Raw genomic sequence first — 23,451 nt, forward strand, 5'->3', positions numbered from 1 at the left:
TAACAAGAGTGACAATGACATCACCCACAGATGACATTGTTTGAGCACCTCCCACGTGCTGGGAACTCTTTTCTCTCATTTCATCCTCACCACAGCCCTCCAAGGTGGGGACTAAGATTCTCCCCATTTTACAGAGAAGGAAGCGGAGGCCCAGAGACGGGGAGCCATATTTTAGGGTCAAGCAACCACTGAGGGGTCCAGGCCAGAACTCAAATCCTGCCTCCAGAGTCACACTGTTCAGCGAGCCCCCGACCCACCACATCACCAAGATCAACACAACGTGCGTACCCACCAGAGAGGTTGTCCAACCATAGGTGGTCTAGAAGCTGACGTGGAAGGCAGGAGGGGGCAACTGGCTTTTTTATTCCTGTCGCTCAGGGAGGTGGCCAAAACCTTGGACCTTGTCCACGTGTGTTTTGATATCACCAAGACATGTCTTGGACATGGCTCAGATTGGCTCAGATGTGCCTGAACATGACCTAGATGTGGCTTGGATGTCCAGTCCCTAAGCCTGCCAGGGGCAAAATGACCTCTGAGTTGGGACAAAGACACACTCCAGACTGCAGGAGTCACAGACAAGTTTATTTATTGCAGAGAGGGCCAGTCTACAGAGCTGGCTTCCACACTTCCAGTGCAAGTCTTCACTGGGAGAGAGGAAAATGGTCTGAGGTTCTACGAGGAGGCCGGGGTGACCACAAGGGCATCCTGGAATTGGAGGAGAAAAGTCAAAAAAGTTTTTTTAACATTCTGCCCTTTTGTGGTTTATGCTAGTTTATCCTCCACAAGGTGACTGCTGGTATTGGGGGTCATGACCTTGAACTCACTCATAAAAAATTCTTGGGAGGATCAGAGCAGGAGCGTTTGTGTGTGAACAGTGACACCATGCAGGGGCCTGGGGCACAGGTAAAGTATGTGGGTGCAAAGTCTGGGATTATATAGGACTGTTGTCCCCAGGCCCAGCAGATCAACAAAACTCCCAAGAAGTTTTGGAAAATGTAGATTCCTGGCTGTATCCATTGGGTCCCAGGCAGCTAAATTTTTAACAAGTCTGCCTTTTTTGAGGAAACTAAGTGTGATACAAGGAATGTAACCTATTAGATTTCCCCCAACATTCTATTATGATAATTTTCAAATATACAGCAAAGTTGAAAGAATTTTATAGTGAACACTTGTATACTCATCACCTAGATTCTACCATTAACTTTTTAAAAGCCATACTTGTTTAATCTCGAATCTATCCTTTTTTGGGGGGCCATGCTGCGCATCTTGTGGGATCTTAGTTCCCCACCAGGGATTGAACTTGGGCCCTTGGCAGTGAAAGCACGGAGTCTTAACCACTAGACCGCCAGGGAATTCCCTCAAATCTATCCATTTATTCATTCCTTTGACTAGATTTTAAAACATATTACATTGTAAGGCTATAAAAAGGATATCAGTGTGCTGCTAGTCCAAAACAAATTAATAGAGCAAAACAGGAAATTTGGAAAAAGCAGATCCAAAGCGTGAAATGATACCTTTCTAACCCGAACTGCAAATGATGCTTTGCAACTTGATTAAAAAAAATAAAAGGACAGTTGCTAAATGCCCCCTAATAAGAGATACATGAGATATACTAAGCTGCAGCCACCCAGTTGGATGGACACCTGTTGTGTCCATCCAACATGAATTAAATGCAGTATGTGTCTTAGATAAACTGCTTATATTATAATTGAATCATTGTATATAGTTCATTAGTGCATGGCTGGCCTGTATATTTAGACACCTGCTGGTTTTATGGGTAAGGAACCTGGGCTCAGAGAGGCCAAAGGATCTGCCTGAGGGCCCCTGGCTAGAGAGAGAGGCAGAGTTAGCATTTGAACTGGTCCTCTGGTCCCTGAGTCTAGACCCAGCCTGGGTATCATGCACAGTATGCTGTCATAATTCTCCATCAAAGCCAGCTGAAGCATGGACACAGTTTTTGAGGGTGGGCAGCTGAAAATGAGTCAAATGTCAACTTGCCTTTGAAGCCAGTTAACAAAGCCTCCTACCCTTCCCTCTGCCAGGTGGGATGACAGGTAAGATAGAAAAGGCTGGAGGTTTATGACTCCAGGCTAGGACAGCCATCCTCTTCCGCTTACAGTTGAGGACATGAGGCCCTGAGAGAGAAGGGACTTGCCCAAGGTCCCCCATAAGTGACCAGAGGGACGAGGATTGGAGAGCAGCACCCACCTCCCATCCCTGGGCTCTCCCTGCGACTGTATGTTTAACCCCACTCACCTCTGTCAGAGACCACGAAGCTGCCTCAAATCCCAAGGCCTTCACCATTGACACTGAGATCCCGGATCTTAATTTGCCTGAAATCACAAGTGTGGTCAGAGAATGGTGGGCCTGGGGTGGGATTGGGCAGCTGTGGGAGGCTCACAGTTCCTCGACGTGGCACTCCCGACTCAGACTGCCCCTTTTGCCTCTCCCTGTTCTCCAGCCCTAGCGTCCACCCAGCCTCATCTCCCCATTTTTTGTCTCCAGCCCCAGCTTCTGGCTGCTCCTAAAGGTACCCTCACATCCTCTCCTGCTCCTGCTCAAGAAAGATCAGGGCCTCCCATCATCCACAACACGTGCCTATACTTTGAGATTTCTTACTCTAATAAAACAAAGACATGACAAAAGTCAGAGGTTACAAATTCTCCCCATCCCCAAGACCTGGGGCTGAACGGGAATAATTCCAACCTTTTCTCTTGGCTTCCTCCACTACTGACACAAATAACAGCCAACAACAGCAAAGGCTAAGAACTGTTGAACACTGACTGTGTCAGGCGCCCCCTCTCTGCCCCCATACACACATCTTCTCCTTTATGCCTCTGAGGAAGGTGCTCTTATTTTCACATTTTACAGAGGGAGAAACTGAGGCTCAGGATGATAAGGCAGCTTGTCCAAGGCAAGGCAGCCAGCAAGAAGGGGAATCGGCACTTGAGCCCGGGTCTATCGGAGGCACATTGGGTGTGCTCTAGTTGTCTGTTTCCACCTCTGTCTCTCTCCTGCTGTCAGCCCTGTGAGCCTGGGGCATTGCCATGCATGCCTAGGCTCTGGCATGAGTGAAGGAATTGGGCTGGGATGCTGGAGATGGGAAAGCTTATTTCCAGGTGGGTGACCTGGAAGGCTTCCTGGAGGAGGCAGAATTAGAACTAGGCTCTGAGGATAGGTGGAAAATAAATGAAAGGGGCCCCAAATGGAGACACAGGCAGGAGAAGTAAAGCACCTGCCCTCAATGCCCTGGGGACCAGGGGGATGGACAGCAAAGGGACGCACCGTTCTCGTTTGGCAGCAGGACGGAGGCAAGGATCTTGGTGGTGAAGTCTTTCAGAAGTTCAGGCTGTGAAAGAGAAGGGGCCCCATCACCCTGGCTGAGAATCTGAAGTCCTCCCAGCCATTGCTAGGATGGGCACAGTCCCGCCCTGTGGCGAGGGCAGCTGGTGGAGATGCTGAATCTCAGGTTTCCTGACTGGTCAGAACTGCAAGGGCTCCATGGACAAGACAGGCTGTGGGGGGAGGGGTGGGGCACAAACCAGGTGACCCTAGATCCAGCAGGTAGGGGACTGGCGTACGTTTGTGGGATGCATCCCTCGCCCCCAATCTCAAGGGCTCCACCGCTCTGTTTCAGCAGAATTCTCCAAGGGAATTTCACCCTGTTTCCCGAGTTTTTGACTTCTCAAGGGAAGCCAGAAGTCCTGATTTTCATGTGGAAACCTCCCCATTAAAAAATATTTGTCGGGCTTCCCTGGTGGCGCAGTGGTTGGGAGTCCGCCTGCCAATGCAGGGGACACGGGTTTGTGCCCCGGTCCGGGAAGATGCCACATGCCGCGGAGCAGCTGGGCCCGTGAGCCATGGCCGCTGAGCCTGTGCGTCCGGAGCCTGTGCTCCGCAACGGGAGAGGCCACAGCAGTGAGAGACCCGCGTACCGCAAAAAAAAAAAAAAAAAAAAATTGTCAAAAAAAATTAAAAGAACAAAAGGGTGGAAAAATTTGCCCCTCTCCAAAACATAGAAACAAGTACCCCACCACAGCAGAAGACAGGATTCAGCCAATTTGAGATCTCTGATTCAGTCTGACTCAGGGAAACTGAGGACTGGGGGGAAGGGGCTGCCCAGGGTCACCACTGAGGTGAGTTTATATGAGCAAAATGAGATGTGAATAAAGGAGATTTGTTTCTGATTTAGGGTCAGAACTTTACAGAAGGGAAGTCTGTGTGTATCTGTGTGTTTGTGAATGTGTGTATTCTCAGCTGTGTCTGGCATACAGTAGGTGCTCAGTAAACACCTGAACCAGGAGGTTGGACTTTGAAGCTGAGATCGGGGAGGCTGGCCAGCTCACCATGGGGCTGCCCATGGGGACCTTGTTCAAAGCAAATCCTGGGCAATGTCTGCTTCTGAGATGGACTGTCCTTGGCAATCCCCTGCATACCCAGGGAAAATCTGTACATACTCACATTGAACAGGCCAATGGCTGAGTTCATCAGGTGAATCTGATCAGAGCTGTAACAGAAGATGCCCATGAGGCTGGTCCCTCGGAGTCCCATTCATTCATTCACCAACTACTTACTGAGCACCTATTGTGTACCAGACACGGTGCAGGCTCTGGATGTACAGCAGTGACCCAAATAAAATCCTTGCTTCATGGAGCTTACATTGTAATGCATGGGGGAAGCAGGGGGAGATAGCAAACAAATAGTTGCCCAAAGAGCAGGCAGAAAGATCACCCCCAGGAGTGAGGACCATGGTGGACTGAGGAGCTCTTTCTCCTTCTAAAGGGGGTACCTAATTCCTAGCTCCACTGTTTGTTGCCATGTAGGAATGCAGGCCATGGCGGCCAGATATTCTGATTTGTATATGTTGGCGACTAATTTATATTAAAAAACCTAACCCTATGTGAGCTGATGGAAACACATCCATGGGCTTGATTTGTCCCAGGAGGCTCCAGTTTGCAACCCCTGAACTCCCTTTGGGGCAGCTGGAGGGTGGTGGGATGAGGGGAGGACAGGCAGGGTTGTAGGAGGCAGCGGGAGCCGTGTGCTGCTGGGCTGGGCTCCGTGGGGGCTCAGCATCTGGGCATGACTGTCACTGCCACTTTCTTGGTGTCCAAAATGGGCTGCCCCAGGCCGAGGGGATGGTGCTGGGCGGCCCCTTCCCGCGTGGCCAGGGTCAGCCTGCCCCGTGACTGCTGCAAGGCCATGTCCCTCTGCTTTCTCTCACACTCCGTCCTTGACAGTAGGACAGACCCGGCAAGACAGCCTTTCTGCTTGTCCTGAAGCAGGCTTCACTCACACTGTCACCCCAGAGGCTCAAAACACTGGGTGTTTAAAGAAACCAGTGGTCACCAGACAGGACTCATTTTCATCAGCAGAATCTTCACAGTGATTTTCATGTTTACCTGATTTTGTTAAAGTAGAGCATAAGTAGGTCACCTCTGGTGTAAAACTGAGCTTCTGAGGTGGCTTCCTGCAACAAGAGAAACCCAGGCCCCATTTATTTAGAGGATGTGTCAGGTGTAGAGCGTGGGGTTCTGCAAGGAGGCTCTGGGACCAAGCTGACACCGTCTGAATCTCAGCTGTTGGCTGTGACCTTGGGAAACGGTCTGACCTCTGTGGGCCTCAAATTCCTTCTTTGTTGGGCTGGTACCTGTACCCACTCCCCATTGAAGAGACTGCACAGAGGATTACTGATCATGACAATGATGACAGTAGCCAATACACACAGAGCCCTCACTGTGTGTCAGGTGGTGTTTTAAGAGCTTTATCTGATCATCTCCTTTGATCCTCACGACTCTTGTGAAGTGAGTCCTATTATTACCCCATTGTAGAGGTGAGGAAACTGAGGGGCAGACAGGATGGTAAATCTTAACCGGTTATTATTATTGGAAAGGTCAGAAACTAAGCCAGGCCTGAAACGCAGGTGCCGAAGATATCCATCATCTTGACCCATGGGCTGGGGTGAGCCCAAGTGCCAGGCTCCAGCTCCAGGGCAGCTGCACCCAGAGAACAAACTTCTCCTGCAGGCCTGGGCTTGGTGACCTTTTGAAAAGTGCCTGCCATTGGCCATGGAGGGGAAGTCCCCAGGGAGTGAGGCTGGCCAGGGGCAGTCCACTTCCCCTGCTGGTTGGGGGCTCAGAGTATCCTCCCACACAGAAAACCAGGGCACTGTGCATCCTGGAGTTGTGTGAATGGTGCCCGCTGACGTGGCGTGTGGACAGCCTGCACAGGACATGCAGCGACCCTCCTGTAAGGAGAGTGTAACGTTAGCCTCCAACAACCAGGTGATGTCCAGATTCCTCGGCCTCACTTATCCAGGGCCCAACCATGAACCTTGCCTCGTCTCTTTCTTCTCCCTGCCCTCTGTAGCATGCAGCTGGTGGCCCACTCAGATCCATTTTTTGGGTGGGGCATCATTCTTCAGCTGAATGCAGCTGCGAACAGTGCCCAGCCTTCCCCTTGTCTGGGAAACTGCCCTTGCTGGAGCGGAGCGGCCTTGCTGGGAGGTTATGTTGTGCCTACTCTGGGGACAGTTATGGCCAACAACTGAAAGACAAGGGGGAACAAAAGGCCAACCTTCTTGTTTCAGCCTGGGCTCGACTCTGTGGTGCCGCCATGCTCCAGAGCTCTCTGTGGGGTGAAGCAGAAGCGAGCCTCCAGCTGAGACCACATCCTTGCTCAGTCCTTCTCCTGGGAGCTCTCCCCCAATACATCACTTTTATAAGAGTCTTTGTCTCGGGCCTGTTTCTAAGGGCCCCATCTAAGATACCTTCCTACTGGGCTTGCCCTTTGATGACTCCCAGCCCCATACCTTTACGCACAGGGTCCCCCTATATAGAAGCTCTGAGATCTGACCTGCTGGGGTTACTGCAAAAATCAGTTAAGAACTTACTTGGAGCTGATTTAGTTCTGTTCATATTTCAGAAGAGGAATTACCCCTTTCCCTCTCAGCCCTGTGGTTTGGATAGAGCCAAACCCAATCCCCCACTCCTGTGTGTTTGTGTGTGTGTGTCCCAGCTCAGAAAATTTACATACTTCGTTTTTCTGGCCACACTGGTTGGTTCATGAGTGGGCATTTGACCCTAACTCAGCCAATGAGAGTCAGGTTTGGAAGTTCTGCTGGAACTACTGGGAAAGAGAAGCTTTTCCATTGGGGTTGCCAAGCGGATAGGTTGTAAGCCTGATGTAGCTTGGGGGCACTTCCATGAAGGGATAACCTGCCTGAGGATGAAGGTAGCACAAAGAAAAACAAGGGAAGAGAGAAGAATGAAGATGACATTGCTTGAACGCCTGGATCCAGCTATTCCTGAAGCTATCTTGATCTAGACTTTTCAGTTATATGAGCTAATAGAATTCATTTTGTGCATGTGAATTAAATTTCTGCCCAAAGATCCTGACTAATAAAGAGCTGGGCCCCCAAATCTCCTGATTCTTGGTTCAGAATTCCCTTCCCCTATCCCTCTGAGATAAAAAGAGTGGTGGAAAGGTTTAGCAAAGCAAGAGGGGTGAACAGGAACAGTGGACAGGGGTGTCCCCCAGGTTGCTGCCAACGTCTCAGACAACTGAACTCACAATGCCCAGGGTGAAGAAGGGGCGGTAGGCTTCATTGGTGGCAAATACTTCCAGCATGATCAGTTGGGCCACCTTGGCATGGCCCTGGTCCACAAGGAGCTCTGGGGTCTTCTGAGTCAGGATCTTCACGATTTGTGTGCGCCCCAGCTGATTTGCTGCCTGAAAGGACATCAGACCCACGTGTGACCTCCCAAGTGCCTCACCATGGCCTGCCGGCCCCATGCAGCCCCATGTGGTCTGGCCACTGTCAACCTTCCTGGACTCCCTGCTTCCTCAGATCTTGGAATAGACTGTTGCTCTCCCCATCTCACAGCCTTTGGTTTTGCTTCTCCCTATATCTGGAATACTTTTCCCTTCAGGGAAGCCCTTCCTAATCTCCCAGACTCTATCAGGTGCCCCAGTAGTGCTCTCATAACCCCTAGAATCTGTCCTTTGTCACCACACTTGTAACTGAATTATTATCTGTGTAATTATTTGATTCAGGTCAAACTGTCCTGTTAGATTGAAATATCCGTGAGGACTGGGACCAGTCTGTTACAGTCACCAGTGCTCGAAGGACAGAGCAGTTCCACACGTACTTTACTCCCCAGAGGCCAGTAGACAGACCACAGCAAACACCCTTCATGCTGCAGATGGCAAATGGACCAACCTTTTCACTGATCACCTTGATGCTTGACTTCAGCCTGCGGGCCGTCTCAGGAAGCTAAGGAAGAGAGGAAGCCAGAGCAGGTCCGCTGGTGGGGAGAGGGGAGACACACCCCCAGCAGCCCCACTGCTGGGATTCCCCCAAACCCCAGAAAAGCTGGGAGGACCTGGTGGTCCAGTGCACATGTCTGTCCCTGGTGGGAAACATCCCCTATGTCAGCGGCTGTGGAGAATGAAGTCCCCGCCAGCCTGGACTTTTATTGTGGGTTGGTGGTGCTCGTGGGTCTGTGGGCGGCTGGCTCCCTGTTCTGAGGACATAGAGAAGCGACCGAATTCTTACTATAGTCATGAATGTGGTTGCTGGTGACCACTCCCCTTTTCTTGTCATCCCAGCTCCTCACCCCTGACTTCTAATCCCCGAGATCTTGGTGATCTCTTGTCTGTCAGCTGACCTGAAGTCCTGTCCCACTCCCCTAACTTTGGGCCAACCCTATCCCCTTCTGGGCCTCGATTTCCCCATCGGTCACCCCGGTGAGGTGGCACACTCCAGTTGACTAGGGGTGGTTTTCTGCTGTGCTGGTTTGATCAGGATTCTGCGGCTGTGTCGGCATCCAGGGTCAACAGGAAGGAGGGCCCCGAGAGATTAGTGATGTCTGCCGTGGGTCCTGCAGTGGACGGCGGTGGTGCAATCACCATCCCAGGGCCAGTCAGAATCTAAAATGCCCTTTGGACAGGCCTGTTATTTGGTAGAGGAAGCAGGCATTTCAGGTTCCAGGAGGGCAGAACTAGGACTGGTGCTGGATGTTACAGGGAGGTTTTCAGCTTTGGAGTTACATATCAGAGTCAGGGTCTGTTCGATAAGGGAGTGAGCTCTCCATCACTGGAGGTATGTAAGCTGAGCCTGACAGATGGTGCCTGCTTAGGGGTCCTTGTGTCCCCGTTGATTCAGGAAATGCCCATAATGCGGCAGAGGTGGCTTCACGCTCTGTCCCATGCTGAGGCTTACCACATAGTCCAACAGGACCGTGAGTTCTTCTGGAGGGAGCAAGGCAGCTACTGCAGCATTCACTATATCCTTCCTCATGGTGAGGCTGAAAGGGCTGTGGTATAGGGAGGGCAGATTCAGGGAATCCACACTGTCATTGAACAGCTTAGTCACCTTTCCTTCCGAGTCCACCAACTTGGCCTAAGGAGACACAGAGCAGAAAGTTGTCTGGGAACTTTAACTCCACGACGTATCCAGTAATAACCTAGAAGGAAATGACACCATTCAGCTTGTTTCCCTTTTTGCATTTGCTGCCAGGAAACTCAGCCTGGCATTCAGTGCTTTGCTGTAGATGATGACTTATCTCAGGTGCCTAGCAACATCTACTGCACTTGCACCCCTCAGGTAATCTCTGATTTTTAAAAAATCTAGATGTCTTATGTGGCATTTAGGTTTCAACATCTCAGATACCTCACAAACCCTTTAGATGAAGGGAAAATTCAAGACTGCAACAGAACGGATGGAAATGTTTGATGCTGCTGTTTTCCAAGGATCCATGAAAACTGGTCTGAGATTCACGCTCCGTTGCTTGAACTGGTCCCTGAGGGCGTCCAGCCCCAGTGTGGGTGGGAGACTCCACATTTTATAGAGAACTGATGGTTATTGGTTTCTTGCCAGGCCCCATGCAGCCTCATTTCTTCCTCTCCTTGGTGACCATTGTTATTACATTTTACAGATCAGGAAATTGCGGCTTAGAGGGGTGAAGAAACTTGCCCAAAGTCACACACCAGGGAGCTGTGCAGGTGGGAGAGAAACTTAGGTCTGTGTGATCCTCAATGATGTGTCTCCATCCTGGGCTCTTGTTCAAGGTCACCAGATATTTGAGGAATGGAAGGGGCTTGCCTGCAAGAAAGGCCAAGAACCCCACACAATCTGGACCCTGACTGGAAAAATCAGGGTTGGAGGAAATCAGGTCACTGGGGTCCATGTTCTGTGTGTGGCTTCCAGCTGCTGATTTTTCTCCATCAGAATGGTTTACATGGGACACATTCAGCCTGTTGAGATTCTTCTAAATCAGCCTGTGTGTCCTAACTGTGACTGGCGTTTTTCTCCCCTGAAACAGACCCATGGTGTCTGACCCTTGGGGGTCAGAGAAGGGCAGTGATGTCCCCACTTTCTCCTTGAGGTCCCATGACACTCACCCCCAGGATGAGATGAACAACATTATGGTCGATGGCAGGAGACATAAAGTCAAACTCCAGATGGTCAGAGTTGAGAGAAACAGGCACTGCTCAGGGAGAAGAAGAAAGTTCTGTGAGGGCGGAGGACAGTATTGGATGGGATGGTTTGGGGCTGCTTTGGGCTGGGACAGCATTATTGCATGAGGTGGAGTAAGGGGAGGGGCAGGCGTAATGATGATGTTGATAAGGACCATGATAAAAATGATGATGGGGCTTCCCTGGTGGCGCAGTGGTTGAGAATCTGCCGGCTAATGCAGGGGACACAGGTTCGAGCCCTGGTCTGGGAGGATCCCACATGCCACGGAGCAACTAGGCCCATGAGCCACAACTACTGAGCCTGCGCGTCTGGAGCCTGTGCTCCGCAACAAGAGAGGCCACGATAGTGAGAGGCCCGCGCACTGCGATGAAGAGTGGCCCCCGCTTGCCACAACTAGAGAAAGCACTCACACAGAAATGAAGACCCAACATAGCAAAAATAAATAAATTAATTAATAAACTCCTATCCGCAACATCAAAAAAAAAAAAAAATGATGATGATACTGACTGACATTTATTGAGCATATATCAAGCACCAGGTAATGTGTTAAACTTTTACATGTGTTAGCTCATGGAATCCTCACAATAACCTTAGGAAGTAGGTCCTACAATTACCCTCATTTTACAGATGGGGAAAGCAAGGCTCACGGAAGTGAAGTGACTTGCTCAAGGGCATACTGTGAAAGGAGCTGAACCCAGTCGGTCCTATGTCAACGTTCTGGTTTGGAACAAAACTGACCTACTGCTTATACCTGTCTACCTCCCCCACCAGACTGATCTGCACGCCCCCCCAGGGTCTGGGTCTGTGCTAGGGATTGCGTGCGTTTGCCTTGGGATTCCCCACTTGGCCGCCAGATGGCGGTGGCGTCTCATGTGCCCGGGCGGAAAATGGAGAGGACAAGGGAGGGGCGCAGAGGCGGGCGGGGAGCTGGTCGTTGGTCTGCCTACTCCTCGGGGAGGCCTCCTGCCCTGCCCCTGGGGAGCAGGGAAGCCGGACAGACTTGGGTTGGAGCCCCAGCAGCCTTGGCTAGCCTCTTCCTGCCTCTGAACCTCAGTTTCCTCATCTTAAAATGGGGATAGAGTAGTATACCTGCCTCATAGGTTGTACAGGACTGGTACCTAGTAAAGTTGGCTCAAATCTGAATTAAACCAGACTTGGAACTTGAAGAATTGGGTTAAAGCCTTCCCCTATCATTAATTTCCTCTGTGGACTTGGACAAATGATTTCATTTCTGAGCCTCAGTTTCCTTATCTGTGAAGTGGGGTAATGATCCACTCCACTTCATGGAGTTGTCTGAGGAGTCAGTAAGATAGTGTATATAAAACACTCAGCCCAAGGGCTTGGCCCAAAGCAGGTGCTCTATGGGTGCTGAATGCCTATTGATTCCATTCTCTTCTTTCCACTCCTCTCTGGGGGCTTTGAATGAACCTCTTCAGATCCCAAAAGAGTAGATGGTAGAATTTTCTTCTTCCTACCAGTTCCCTCTCTGAGGGGTCCAAGAACTCAGAATTTCACTGTGAGTGATCTGAGGATACAATTTATTTCTTCCCTAGTAGGCCATAGTAGTCTCTGATCATCCATCCATCCATCCATCTATCCATCCATCCAGCACACATCTGTAAGCACCTCTCTGTGCCAGGCAGAGAACCTGCTATGTATCTGGAACTTTCCCATAAACTTTTAAGCCTCACTAACAATTCTGTGAGGTAGGGCTGCATAAACCCCATTTTATAGATGAGGAAACAGAATAAGGAGGTGGAGTTGGCTTTTTCAAAGCCATGGAGCAAATCAGTGGCAGAACTGGGATTTGAACTTGCGTTTATCTGGGGCGCCCACTGGCTCACATAGAACCTTGCACATACTGTGTGCTCATGAAGTCACAGCTGTGGTGATTTCCTGTCTGCTCATCCTGGGCAGGGATCAGATGATTCTTGTCTCACTTGCTCCTGGGCCAAGTTGCTGCTCAAGCCTGATGGGGGGAGGCCTGCCTTGGGCAGGGCCAGGGCCTGGAGGCCAGCTCAGCAGTCAAGGAGAAAGGTATGAGAGAGCGGCGCACCTACCCTTCGTCAGGTTCAGGAGGTCCTCACGCATGTCCTCAAAGGCTGCCTCGATCACAGGGCACAGCTGCAACAGCACAAATGCAGGGCCTCCATCAGCCAGGGGCCAGCACATAGCCCCACAGTGACCCATGCCCAGCTCTCCTGAGCTGAGTCCCATCCTTGTGCCCATGGCCAGCCAGATTTTCACCCATGGGCTTGAGCATCTACGTCCCCAGCCATCACCGCTGCTCAGAGCCCGTCACAGCCTCTGGTGTCACTTGGCATCTTTTGCAATGGTTTGTCCCTTGCCCTGTGTCCAGGGTGTGCCTGTCCTGTCAGCTGTCCTCCCCTCAGACTCATCGTGTTCACAAGAGCCCACGTTTCCATAGGAGGGAAATGGAGAATGCGTTCCTTCATTCACTTCTTGAGTCAACACTAGGTACTGACTTCCTTCCACGTGTCAGGTTAGAATACAGGCCAGCAAGACAGACCCAACCAGACTTGCGAACAATCTCTGTGGGTTTCTAGCTCCAACATATCTCTTTGCCCCCCAAACTCTTCTCCCCTCAAAATTGCAGCAGTTCTCAGCAGGGGAGGATTTTGTCTCCCAAGAGACATTTGGAAATTTCTGAAGGCATTTTCAGTTGTCACAGTTTAGGGGGAGTGTTACTGGCATCTAGTAGGGGGAGGCCAGGGATGCTACTAAACATCCCTCAATGCACAGGACGGCCGCCACAACAAAGAATTAGGGGGCCCAAATGTCCATAGTCACAACCTCTGGCCTGAGCTGTTCTTCTTGGGCAGGAAGTTAAACAATTGGCTTACTTGACCATGGGGCCCAAACGCCTTGTTCTCTGCTCTAGGCAGCCTGTTTTCCAGGGCAGTGCTCTGAGATTTTGTCATTTTGTCTTAGGTACAATTTCCCCAGTGAAGAACCTTCTGATTGACCACCCATTGCTACTCTCGAGAAATGACAATGCACTTTGACGAATGTTAATTTTTCCTATGAAAATCCTGTTCCCTGCTCCAGCTGCTTTGCCAACCCTGAACCCAGGAAGGATGGAGGAGTTGAGCTCAGAGACTCCCAGCATTCACTGCCTGTTCCTCATGGGAAGGGTGTCGCTGGCACCCTCTGCGTCTTCTCCCACAATTCCCCTTCCTTCAGTTCCACTCCTGGGTCTCAACCCTGGCTACATATTAGAATCCTCCTCTGGGGCAGCTAGGATCCTCTGGGATACCAGGGCCCCACCAGGCCAATTAAATCTGAATCTTTCAGGTCGAGCCCTGATATCAGTATTTTTAAAAGCCTTCCCAAGAGGTTCTGATGTGCATTTGGGATTGGGACCCACATGTTTACACTGAAAGAGGCATCAGCATTTTCTAGATGGGCTCCTGCCAGATTTAAACATGCTGCGCCTTTTTCCCTTCATGCCAAGTAAAATATTCATAGGACTGCAGTTTCAAATCCAGTGATTCATGGTGGGAAACCATGATGATTAATGGAATGCCAGTTTTCACTTTATTTGGCTTTTCACCCTTAAAAACAGATATCATGCAAAGAACATTTTATAATCCCAAGTTCTTGCCATCTTTTCTAGTGGAAGACACATCTTTAGCTATTAAAGTATAATGCCAGTTAAAATATGATTTTGCTGGAGGCTGGGAAAAAGTTTCCAGCTGGGCTCTACTTGAAGAAACTGCCACCTTTAAATAGAAAAAAAAATTTAAGAGAAAAAGTACCTCACATAAGTAAAGCTGAGTTTTACAGAATTATTTACTTTCAAAGTCCTTTCAGAAGGCTCTCTGGAATGGTTTTAAGAAGTATTAAATACGGTGCAGCTATTAAAATAGTTATGATTATCATATCTATCATAGGAAATAGACACACTGTAGAGGATATCAAATAATATTGATGTCGAGTGCAGCCACATAAAAATCTGAGTGCATGTGGATGGAGATTTGGAAAACAACATGCAAAAGGAAAAATAACCGCCAAGTTAAGGTTGAAGGATTATGGGTATTTTTTTCCCCAAAGTTTTGGTTATAATAGTGTGTTTTCCATTCAAAAAAGTTTTTTTATTAATTATTTGACAAGGTGTTTTTATTATTTATTTATTTCATTTTGGCCATGCAGCGCAGTGCAGCATGCAGGATCTTAGTCCCATGACCAGGGATCGAACCTGCGCTCCCTGCAGTTGAAGCGTGGAGTCTTAACCACTGGGCTGCCAGGGAAGTCCCTGACAAGGTGTTTTTAACCCCAGGAGAATCACTGTTGTGAACACATCTTGGAATTTACAGTGAAAATCAATGGTCACGGTGGATGAATCCAACTTATAGAGTTTTAGTTTACCTGTGACATTGAAGGGACATATAAAATGAGATGGATTCGTGTTTATGAATAAGAAACATAAGAAAAATAAGTGCAACAAGACCTGGTGGGTGACAAACCCCTGATGACACAACCAGGATGGTGTGAGGCCCTGGTGTGCTCGAGCCAGCTTGGACCAATTTACGAGGGCCAACTGTTAAATTTTTAGGAATATCTGAGCTTGGTGCTAAAACTGACATTATTAAAAATTAAGTTGTATAAACTTACAATTAAATAAGTTATGCTAAGATCAAAGCCAATGAAAACTCAAAACTCATTACTTCCTAATTATTTTGGGTTTTTTTTGCTGTTATCTATTGTTCTTAGCTTATTTACATCTATTGTATCTGCATGGTGGAAATGCCATACAAGAGTGGGCTACCAGGCATCTCTTCCTGACTCTGCTCAGTGACATCACACTAGTAGCTTGAAACTGGCAATGGAAGGGGTGTTTACATCAAGGAAATCAGTAAATGTTACAAATCAGAGCTCCCTTCCTTCAACCAACCCCTCCTGAGTCAATTGTGAGCAGTTTATCAGCACATCACTGTTCAAGGTCTCCTGGCTGACTTTTGGGAGTTTCATTACCTTGATCTCAAGAATCCACTGCTGAAAGAGTGACCCAAGCCCAGAAGCTTCCCACTCAAGGAAACACAGGTCCCTTAGCACCAGCGTGCAGTTCCATCCCCAACCACAGGGAGAGCAAGCTTCACAGGCCAGAGAGACCCTGATTCCACTTACCTCGCTTTTCACCAGTTTGGGCAGGGCTGGCACCAGGAGGCTTATGACCTTGTCAGCTAAGGACTTGAGCAGGAAGGAGCGCCTTCCCAAGAGGAGAAGAGGAGAGAGATGAGGCAGGGTCAGGGATGATCACCCCTCCCCTGTTTTACAGGAGGGGAGACTGAGTCCAGGGGAGGAAGGAACTTGCCCAAGGCACGGGGCCTATTAGAAACAAGGCTGGGGTAGACCCTGAGCCTGGTGTAGACAGTGGCAGACAGTTCTCAGGGACAGGGCCTGGGGCTTGTCTTTAGGAATTCGTGCTGGACACAGGGATGAGGGCAGTTGGCATCCCCCCCATTCTCCTGCTAAGGAGAGATGGAGGGAAGTACCATGTCTTTGAGCATCTTTTGCGTGCCTGGCCCTCAGCTGAGTGCTTAGCGCTGCTGCCCTGTTAATCCTCTCACTGTGGCCTGGAAGGTGAGGCATGGGGAGGTGACTTGCCCAGCGTCACCTGGACAGTAAATGAAGGAGACACGTTTGCCTGACTCCATAGTTTATACCCATGGCTCCACCCTAGTCTACCTGTGTGGTTTGAGGGGCCTAGGAAAGAGCCTCCTCTCCACCTTCAAAAGTTTGCCCCAATTTCTGGCATGATGCCTGAAATCCCATCATTATCACTTCACCCTTGATATCTTGAGCTCTCTTTGACATCACAGATTTCCTGGAGGGAGCTCCAGATCAGGAGTCAGGAGAGATAAGTCCTTTTCCTTCTGTGGGCTTCAGTGTTCTCCATCTGTAACATGGGGCCAGGACACCACCTGGCTTCCCTCCCAGGCATGCCAGGAGCCCAGTGGGAGGAGGTCACACTCACTTATGTAGCAGGCTGATGCGCAGCCTCCCGTGGCTGTTGGAGCAGTTGCTGAGGACCAGGCGGGAGTGGTCTCTCTCGCTAGTCTCCACGTGGATGATGGCTTGGGCCTCCACCTCCATGTGCAGCTCCACAATGGTCTTGACCAGGGGCCTGGGAGTGGAGGAGCCCCATGCTGTGAGCTCCATCCCAGCTTCAGGCTGGATCAAGCCAAGCCTGCTTTCCACCTCTGTCTCCTGGCTCTCACTCCTCCCTTCTCAGGCTCCTTGCTGGGTTCTCCTCATCTCCTCAACTGTTGACTTCATTGTGTCCCAGGCTCAGTTTCTGGATTCCTCTCCTGGTTTAAATCCTCTGCCTATGTCAGTAGCTTCCAAACTTATACTCACTTCTCAAATGTCTCACAGGCATCTCAGGTTTAACATGTACAAACTGAACTATGGATCCTTCCCCGAATCCTCTCCTCTCATGATCTTCCCTGTTTTGTTTGCTGGCCACTCCATGCTGCCTTGACCCCTCAATCTCCCCTCTCCTCCCGCCCCACCCCGAGCCCCCATTCAATCTGTCAGGAAATCCTGTTGTGTCCTCCGAGACATATTTGGAATCTGTCTACTTCTCACCACCTTCCTGTTCCTAAACCCCGGTCCATGCTATTATTGTCTCCTCCTGAATTATTGCAGTAGCTTCTGGATAGCCTCCCTGTCTCCACTCTTGCCCCCATACACAGCAGCCAGAGGGCTTCTTGAAGAATGTGAAATCATGTCATGTCCCTCCTCTGCTTAGAGCCCTGCACGGCTCCCATCTCGCTTGGTAAAACCAAGTCCTCACCTTGACCCACAAGGCCCTGTACGATCTGGCCCCGGATGCCTACTGGGGCACCACCTCACTGCCCCCTTTCCCCGCTCTCATTCCGTTCTGTGAACAAGGCAAGTGCACTCTTGCCTGAGGGCCTTTGCCCTTGCTCTTTCCTCTGCTTGGAACTCTCTTTTCCAGACACCTGCATGGAGGATGGGGGTGGGGAGAATGCGTGGAGGAAACTGTCAGGCCAGCTGTGCCTGACTGAGGGGACACTCACGTGTTGAATCCAGCTACCATGTCCAGGGGAACATTGATCATCAGCTCCCGGCCATCATGTAGGGGTTGCACCTGCAGCTGGTGGATGCTGGCTGAGGTGACTTTCAGCCTGGATGGGACACGAGAGAGATGAGATTCATGCCTCATGTTCACTGAGCATCGTCCCCAGACCAGCTTCCCTCCATCTTTCCTGTCTCCAACCCCCCAGTGCCCAGCCAGCAGCTGGACCCAAGCCCTGTGTGCTGACTCCTCCTCAGCACGGTCTTGTCCCCATCCTTCTCCTCTCCCCTGCCCGCAACACTTCCATGGCTCCCCCATCACTTAGGAGATGAATCCAAGCTCCTGGGGCTGACTTGTAAGACCATCTGAGCCCTGGCCCTGCTGATCTCTCCCTCTTGGCCTTGGGGTCTGAGCACCGGCCACTCTGACCCTCACCTCCCCCTGCCCATGCCTTTCCTCAGGCCAGTCCCTCTGCCTGGAATGCCATTTCTTCTTGTCTCCTGGTGAGCATGGAGTCATTGGCTCACCTGTCCCCTCCACTGAGAAGCATCGCCTTATCCCTTCACCCTCCCACACCAGGTGACCTTCCTCTGAGGTCACCCCCCTTAGGGTTCCTGGGTCACTCTCTTACGGTTATTGTTACTCCTCTGGGAGCCTCTGAGGGAGAGGCTTTGTTTGAGCCATCCTTCACGGTCAGGCACAGAGCTGATACCAACCAATGCTTGTTGACCGATCGATTGAGCATGCAAAGCACGTCCCGGGCAGATGTGTGGGCAAAGAGCTAGCTCCCGACTTGGTTCTGCTCCACTTACCGGACGATATGCTTCAGGATGGACCTCACCAGGCTGCTGAGTATGCCCCCAGCCGACTCCTTCTTCATGGCACTGAGCAGCGGCAGTTGCCGCAGGGTGTTGACAGCATCGTGATCCTTCAGTTTCTGTGTCAGCCCTGGAGACAGATCCCAGGGATTAGGGTCCAGCAGGGGGGGCGAGAAGGATGGCTTGGTGGGGGCTCCAGGCTGGAAGGGGACATCACTCAGGGCTACGTGGACTGGGATATAAGGTGAGGCTCTGGATGGCTCCATGCTGATCATGTCCACTGTGTAAATGTGGCCTGCAGGACGATGGTCCAGATGGGTCGCTTTCACATGAAGACTGTGGCTGGGCACGGGTGGGACCATTCACACCCTTGAACATTGCCAGCCTCTGCTGGGAGTGTTGGCCAGGACACCCGGCACATGGACCTGCAACTCTCTCCCTAGCCAGGGGCAAACACTCTGGAGCCAAGAGGCAGGGAACTCATAAGGCCTTGTTTGGGGCTGTTTTGCTGCTGAAACTCACTTGCTAATGATTCTCTGACATCCATATCCTATGGGCCTGTTGTCCAAAGAGCCCCAGGTGCTGAGTAGAGAAAGGAAGAGCCAGGACCCCTGGGTTCTGGTCACTGTTGGACTTTTTTTCCTGACAGCTGGAGCCCATTTGACTTGTGTGCAGAGCAGCTCAGAGTGCTGGAGAGCTGATGCTCCAGAAGAAAACCTCAGCCAGTGACTGACGGGAACTGGTGTATAAATACCCCAGCTCCCTCCACCCTCGGGCAGGAGGACTTAGGTGTGTCGCCGCCCCGTGGGGACGCTGTATCCCAGAGTCCCTGTGTGTTGGTGCCTCTCAGAGACAAAGTGGGCCTTTTTGCCTGCCCTGTGACAATGGAGCTGGTCCCTGTAAATATTCCTCCTCTGCCAGCTGGCGCACTGTTCAGCACTGTCAGTAGAGGCTCTGGAGGGACATGGGGGAGGAAGGAGCTTCTCCTCCTGGCCCTGGTGCTCCTCTTGCCAGACTCCAGTGGCATCACCTCCCAGAGCTTCAGGCTGTGAGTTGAGTGGACTCCCATGGGCAGCCCGTGCTGGGGGCACCCCAGCTCCCTTCTAGGCAGTTACCCAGGGACAACTTCCCAGTGAGTCAACAGCAATCCCTTTGTCCAGGGGCTGCCCCCCAAAGAAATCCATTTGCTCCTTGGCAGGCAGTTCTCTGCCAGGTGGCCTCAGCCTGCCAACCGTGGACCAGCTCTCACCCTGGACAGCTCAGGGACTTTCCCCACCATTCAAGGGGCTTCAGCACACTCCTCCCATGAGTTCTGGGGAGGATTCTCTCCTCCAAGTTTCTTCATTACTTGGATTTGAGCTCCCTACTGCATCCCAATCCCTAGGGTCTCATTTGGCGTTCTCAATTTTTTTCCTTTTAGCCAATTTTCCAGTATTCCAATTCCTGCTGATAATTCTTCATACAAACCCATCTGTTGGGCTTACTGTGTGGTTTCTGCTTCTGACTGGCCCTGACTAACACAGATGCCCAGTAGGACTGAGCTGCAGCTCCCGGTGGCAACTGGCTTCCCCTTACCTGACTTGCTTCCCGCTCTCTTGCAGGTATTTCCTGGGATCACCTCCAGGACAACCCACCTGCACACGGCTCCTGAACTCAGACTCTGCTGCTGGGGAACCCAAATGGCTGCTCTTCTCCAAGCTCCTTCTGGCTGAAATTCCACATGCTTGCAATTCAGCGTGGGCCCAAGGCACATATGCCTCCCCAAAGAGTGTCAAGAGCTCTCTGCTTCCCATCCCTCCTAGGGGTTCCCTCCTCTGGTCACAATGCCTGTCTGGCCCTGCAGGACCTGGCCCATCCCTGCCCATCCAGATGCAGCCCAGACCCACTGCATACAGAGGATTGGTCTCTACTTGCTCCAGGGGGACCTCCAGAGCCCACTGATTTCCTCCCTCTCAGGGGACAACACTGGAGCAGTGGTTCTCAACTGGGGCAATGTGCCCTGGGAGACACTTGGCAATGTCTGGAGACATTTTTGGTGTCACAGCTGGGCCGAGGATGGTGCTAAACAGCTAGAGTGCACAGGACAGCCACCCACAACAGAGGTATTCGGCCCCCAAGGTCAGCAGTGCTGAGATTGAGAAGCTGAGCTGTAGAGGCCATGAAGCTCTTGTTACTTCCTGTAACAAGAAGGTTGTTGTTACTTCCCAACAACGTAAGGGGGCGGACCCTCTTCCAGAGGAGGAAACCGAGGCTCGGGGAGTTACCAGGGCCACAGAGCTGGAGCGTGGTAAAGCTGTGCCCGTGGCCCAGGCGGCCAGACTCCCAGCTGAGGGTCTTTGCTCTGGAGACTAGCTGCGCCCTGGGTCTAACTCAGAAGAGGCGCTCTGGCAAAGGGGTTTAAGTGAGAGCGCCGGAGAGGCAGTTGCGTCGTCGCGTGCAGTGGCCGCACACCCCTTCTGCAGGCCGTGGAACCTCAGAGTAGTGCGTTTGGGAATCGTGGAATTTAAGAAGAAGGGGATCTTGGAATCATGGACTCTTGAGGATCGTAGACACTCCCCAATTTTGTAACTCACCCAATCAAGTCTCACCCAAGACCTGGGAGCCCAACAGTGCCCTGCATACCCCCAGTGATGGGGAACTCTCTCCCTCCTTTGGAGGGCTGCTTTACCTGCCCCCTTGCCTTATGGTGGTGAGGCCTTGGGCAGCCAAGACTTACTTTGTTCGATGACTTCTGGGCCGAGGCTGAGAACCGCAGGAGGGCTGAGGGTGGCTCCCACCAGATTGGCTGCCAGCAAACCACAGAGGAAGGTGAAGGTCCATGGGCTGGCCATCTTCTTGGGGGTGGGCAGGTGGCCCATGGCACAACCTGGGGTGAGCATAGAGGGCCCTGTTAGCTGGGCAGAGAGACCCAGGCCAGGCCCACCGCGCCTGGTGACTTGGGGCATGGAGTCCAGGAGAGGCTGTTTAGTGAGATGGTCAATAGAGTGGGCTCTGGAGCCCTACTGGGTCTCTGTGTCCTTAGACAATCAACTTAACCTCTCTGTGCCTCAGTTTTCTCCTCTGGAAAATGGGTATCATAACCACTACTTCATGGAGTCGGGATTAAATGAGTTAATATCTAGAAAGCATTTGGCACAGTGCCTTTCGCGTGGCAAGCACTTGGAAGATATTAGCTATTTTCTTACAAGACAAAACAGTGCTCAGGACAAAACACTTCTGCTTCTTCAGTTCCTCAGCCAACTTCACTTCCTGGGGTTCCCCTCTTGCTTTACAAATTTCCAGTCTTTCCAAGCTGCTTGAAGTTCCCAGAACTTACCTCGTTCTCTCCTGTGTGTGCGTTTGCCCTGCTCTTCCTGCTTCTTTATCTGCCTGCTGAACTCCTGTTCATTCTTGAAAACCGCTTACGTGTCCCTTTCTCTGTAAAGCTTTCCCTCTCCTGCAACCAGGGAGCCTGGACCACACTTGGAGAAATGTCACCCTGGAGGCTGGTATGTGCCCAGGACAGGAAGTTTGGGGGCTGGAGGGAGATGAGAATTCAGGTAAGATGCAAAGTGGTAGGAAAGCTCTTTGCTTAAGTCATAAAACTCAGTGGTTTGAGGAGGGAGTAGGTGGCTGTTTGGAGCCAGGAAGAGAAAGGCAGAAAGAGAGAGGAGAGGCCCAGGGGTGCCTCCTGGGAGAGGAGCTTGGGGTGTCCTGGCTCCTGGGCTGCTCTGTCCCCTGCAGGGTGTGGAGCATCCGCAGCTATAACCTCATCCTGAGCTCGGCAGCCTGCATCCTGGCTCTGCCCCCAAGCACCCTTCTGCCTCCTATGGGCGGTCCTGCTTGGAGGGACGGAGGATCCTGACCCAGAGACCTGGGCTCTTGCTTGGCTCAGCACCCGGGTTTCTTGTTGCCTCAGACAGACGTGGCCTCTGGATGACGAGTGTCTTCTGTGAGCTGGCGCAGTGTGAGCTCTCTGACGCACTTGCAGTAACGCTTCAATATCTGCCTTGCTGACCAGGCCAAGGGCTCCGGGAGGAAGGGTTGGGTCTACCTGCACCCCACTGTGTCCCCACCAGCCAGCCTAGTTCCTGGCACACAGTGGGTGTTTAGTAGGTAAATGGTTGCTGAATGAATGAATGGCCCCTGGGAGCCCTGGAATAGTGGGAGAATGTGAGCCTGCTAATCTGGGAAGGTCTGGGCCACGAGGACCCCTGTCAAGTCATAGGACCCTCATCACTGAGTCTCAGGAGACCTGAGGGTGGAGGAGAAATATCGTGGGCCTGGGAGTCAGACAGACCTGAATTGGAGGCCTGCCTCTACCACTTGCTGTGTGATCTCAAGCAAGTGACTTACCCTCTCTGTTTTAGTTTTCTCATCTATAAAGTAAGGGGTAATAATAATAATACTTACATGACAGGGTTTTTGGGAGGATTAAGTAGGGCCATCCCTTTGTGGCCCGGCACGCCGCAAGCACTCAATGAGTGTTAACTGTTACTCCGATGATGAGAGTTATTATTGCTAATACTAGGGTCAGAAGGAGCCACCCTGCAGTCAGAGTCAGAAGACAGCGGTGACGCCCTGCCTGCACCCTGCTCTTTTACCCGGGAAGCCCCCCGGCCCCACCCCACTGTCTTTTTCTTTCAAATACCTTGATTCTCTTTTGCCTTCATTATCAATACACACCCCTCTGTCCTCTTCTGATCAGAGGTGCTCAGGGAAGCAAGAGGATGGTAGCCTCCCCTCTTGTGGAAAATTGTCTCCTCTACAAATCCAAGCATGACACACACACACACCACGTTGCACCTCACCTCTTGGCCTTTGCCTATGCTGTTCCTTTTGCATGAGATGCCTTTCTCTCTTCCTTTGCCCAGCCAACTTCTACTGAGCTTCTCCACCAACATATCACCTCTTTCAGGAAGCCTTCCCTGACTGTCCTCCACCACCATGTCCCTGGGCTTTCCTTGAGCACAGCATGTACCATGTTGGCCCATATTGGGAGTTTCTTGATGGCCAGGACTGTCTGATAGTTCTTATCCCCAGAATCACCCCAGCATAGGGCTGGCCACAGAGCAGCTGGTGCGTGCAGAGTGGATTAATGTCGTGGG

The 23,451-nt window shown here is 51.3% G+C and overlaps 1 protein-coding gene across 1 annotated transcript; it reads right to left on the reverse strand.

Moving 5' to 3' along the window:
* Positions 1-672: 672 nt before the first annotated feature.
* Positions 673-21,195, reverse strand: BPIFB1 (BPI fold containing family B member 1). The gene is made up of 15 exons (XM_004272724.2): positions 21,081-21,195; positions 18,359-18,494; positions 17,548-17,655; positions 16,479-16,628; positions 15,629-15,710; positions 12,541-12,604; positions 10,405-10,490; positions 9,224-9,403; positions 8,222-8,275; positions 7,573-7,731; positions 5,403-5,470; positions 4,462-4,507; positions 3,286-3,349; positions 2,257-2,333; positions 673-705 (listed from the first exon to the last, which is right to left on the reverse strand). Exons 1-15 carry the CDS (start codon positions 21,193-21,195, stop codon positions 673-675), a joined length of 1,422 nt encoding a protein of 473 aa, XP_004272772.2.
* Between the last annotated feature and the right edge of the window lie 2,256 nt (positions 21,196-23,451).

This window comes from Orcinus orca, chromosome 16 (assembly GCF_937001465.1).
Source record: "Orcinus orca chromosome 16, mOrcOrc1.1, whole genome shotgun sequence".
Taxonomy (NCBI): Eukaryota; Metazoa; Chordata; class Mammalia; order Artiodactyla; family Delphinidae; genus Orcinus; species Orcinus orca.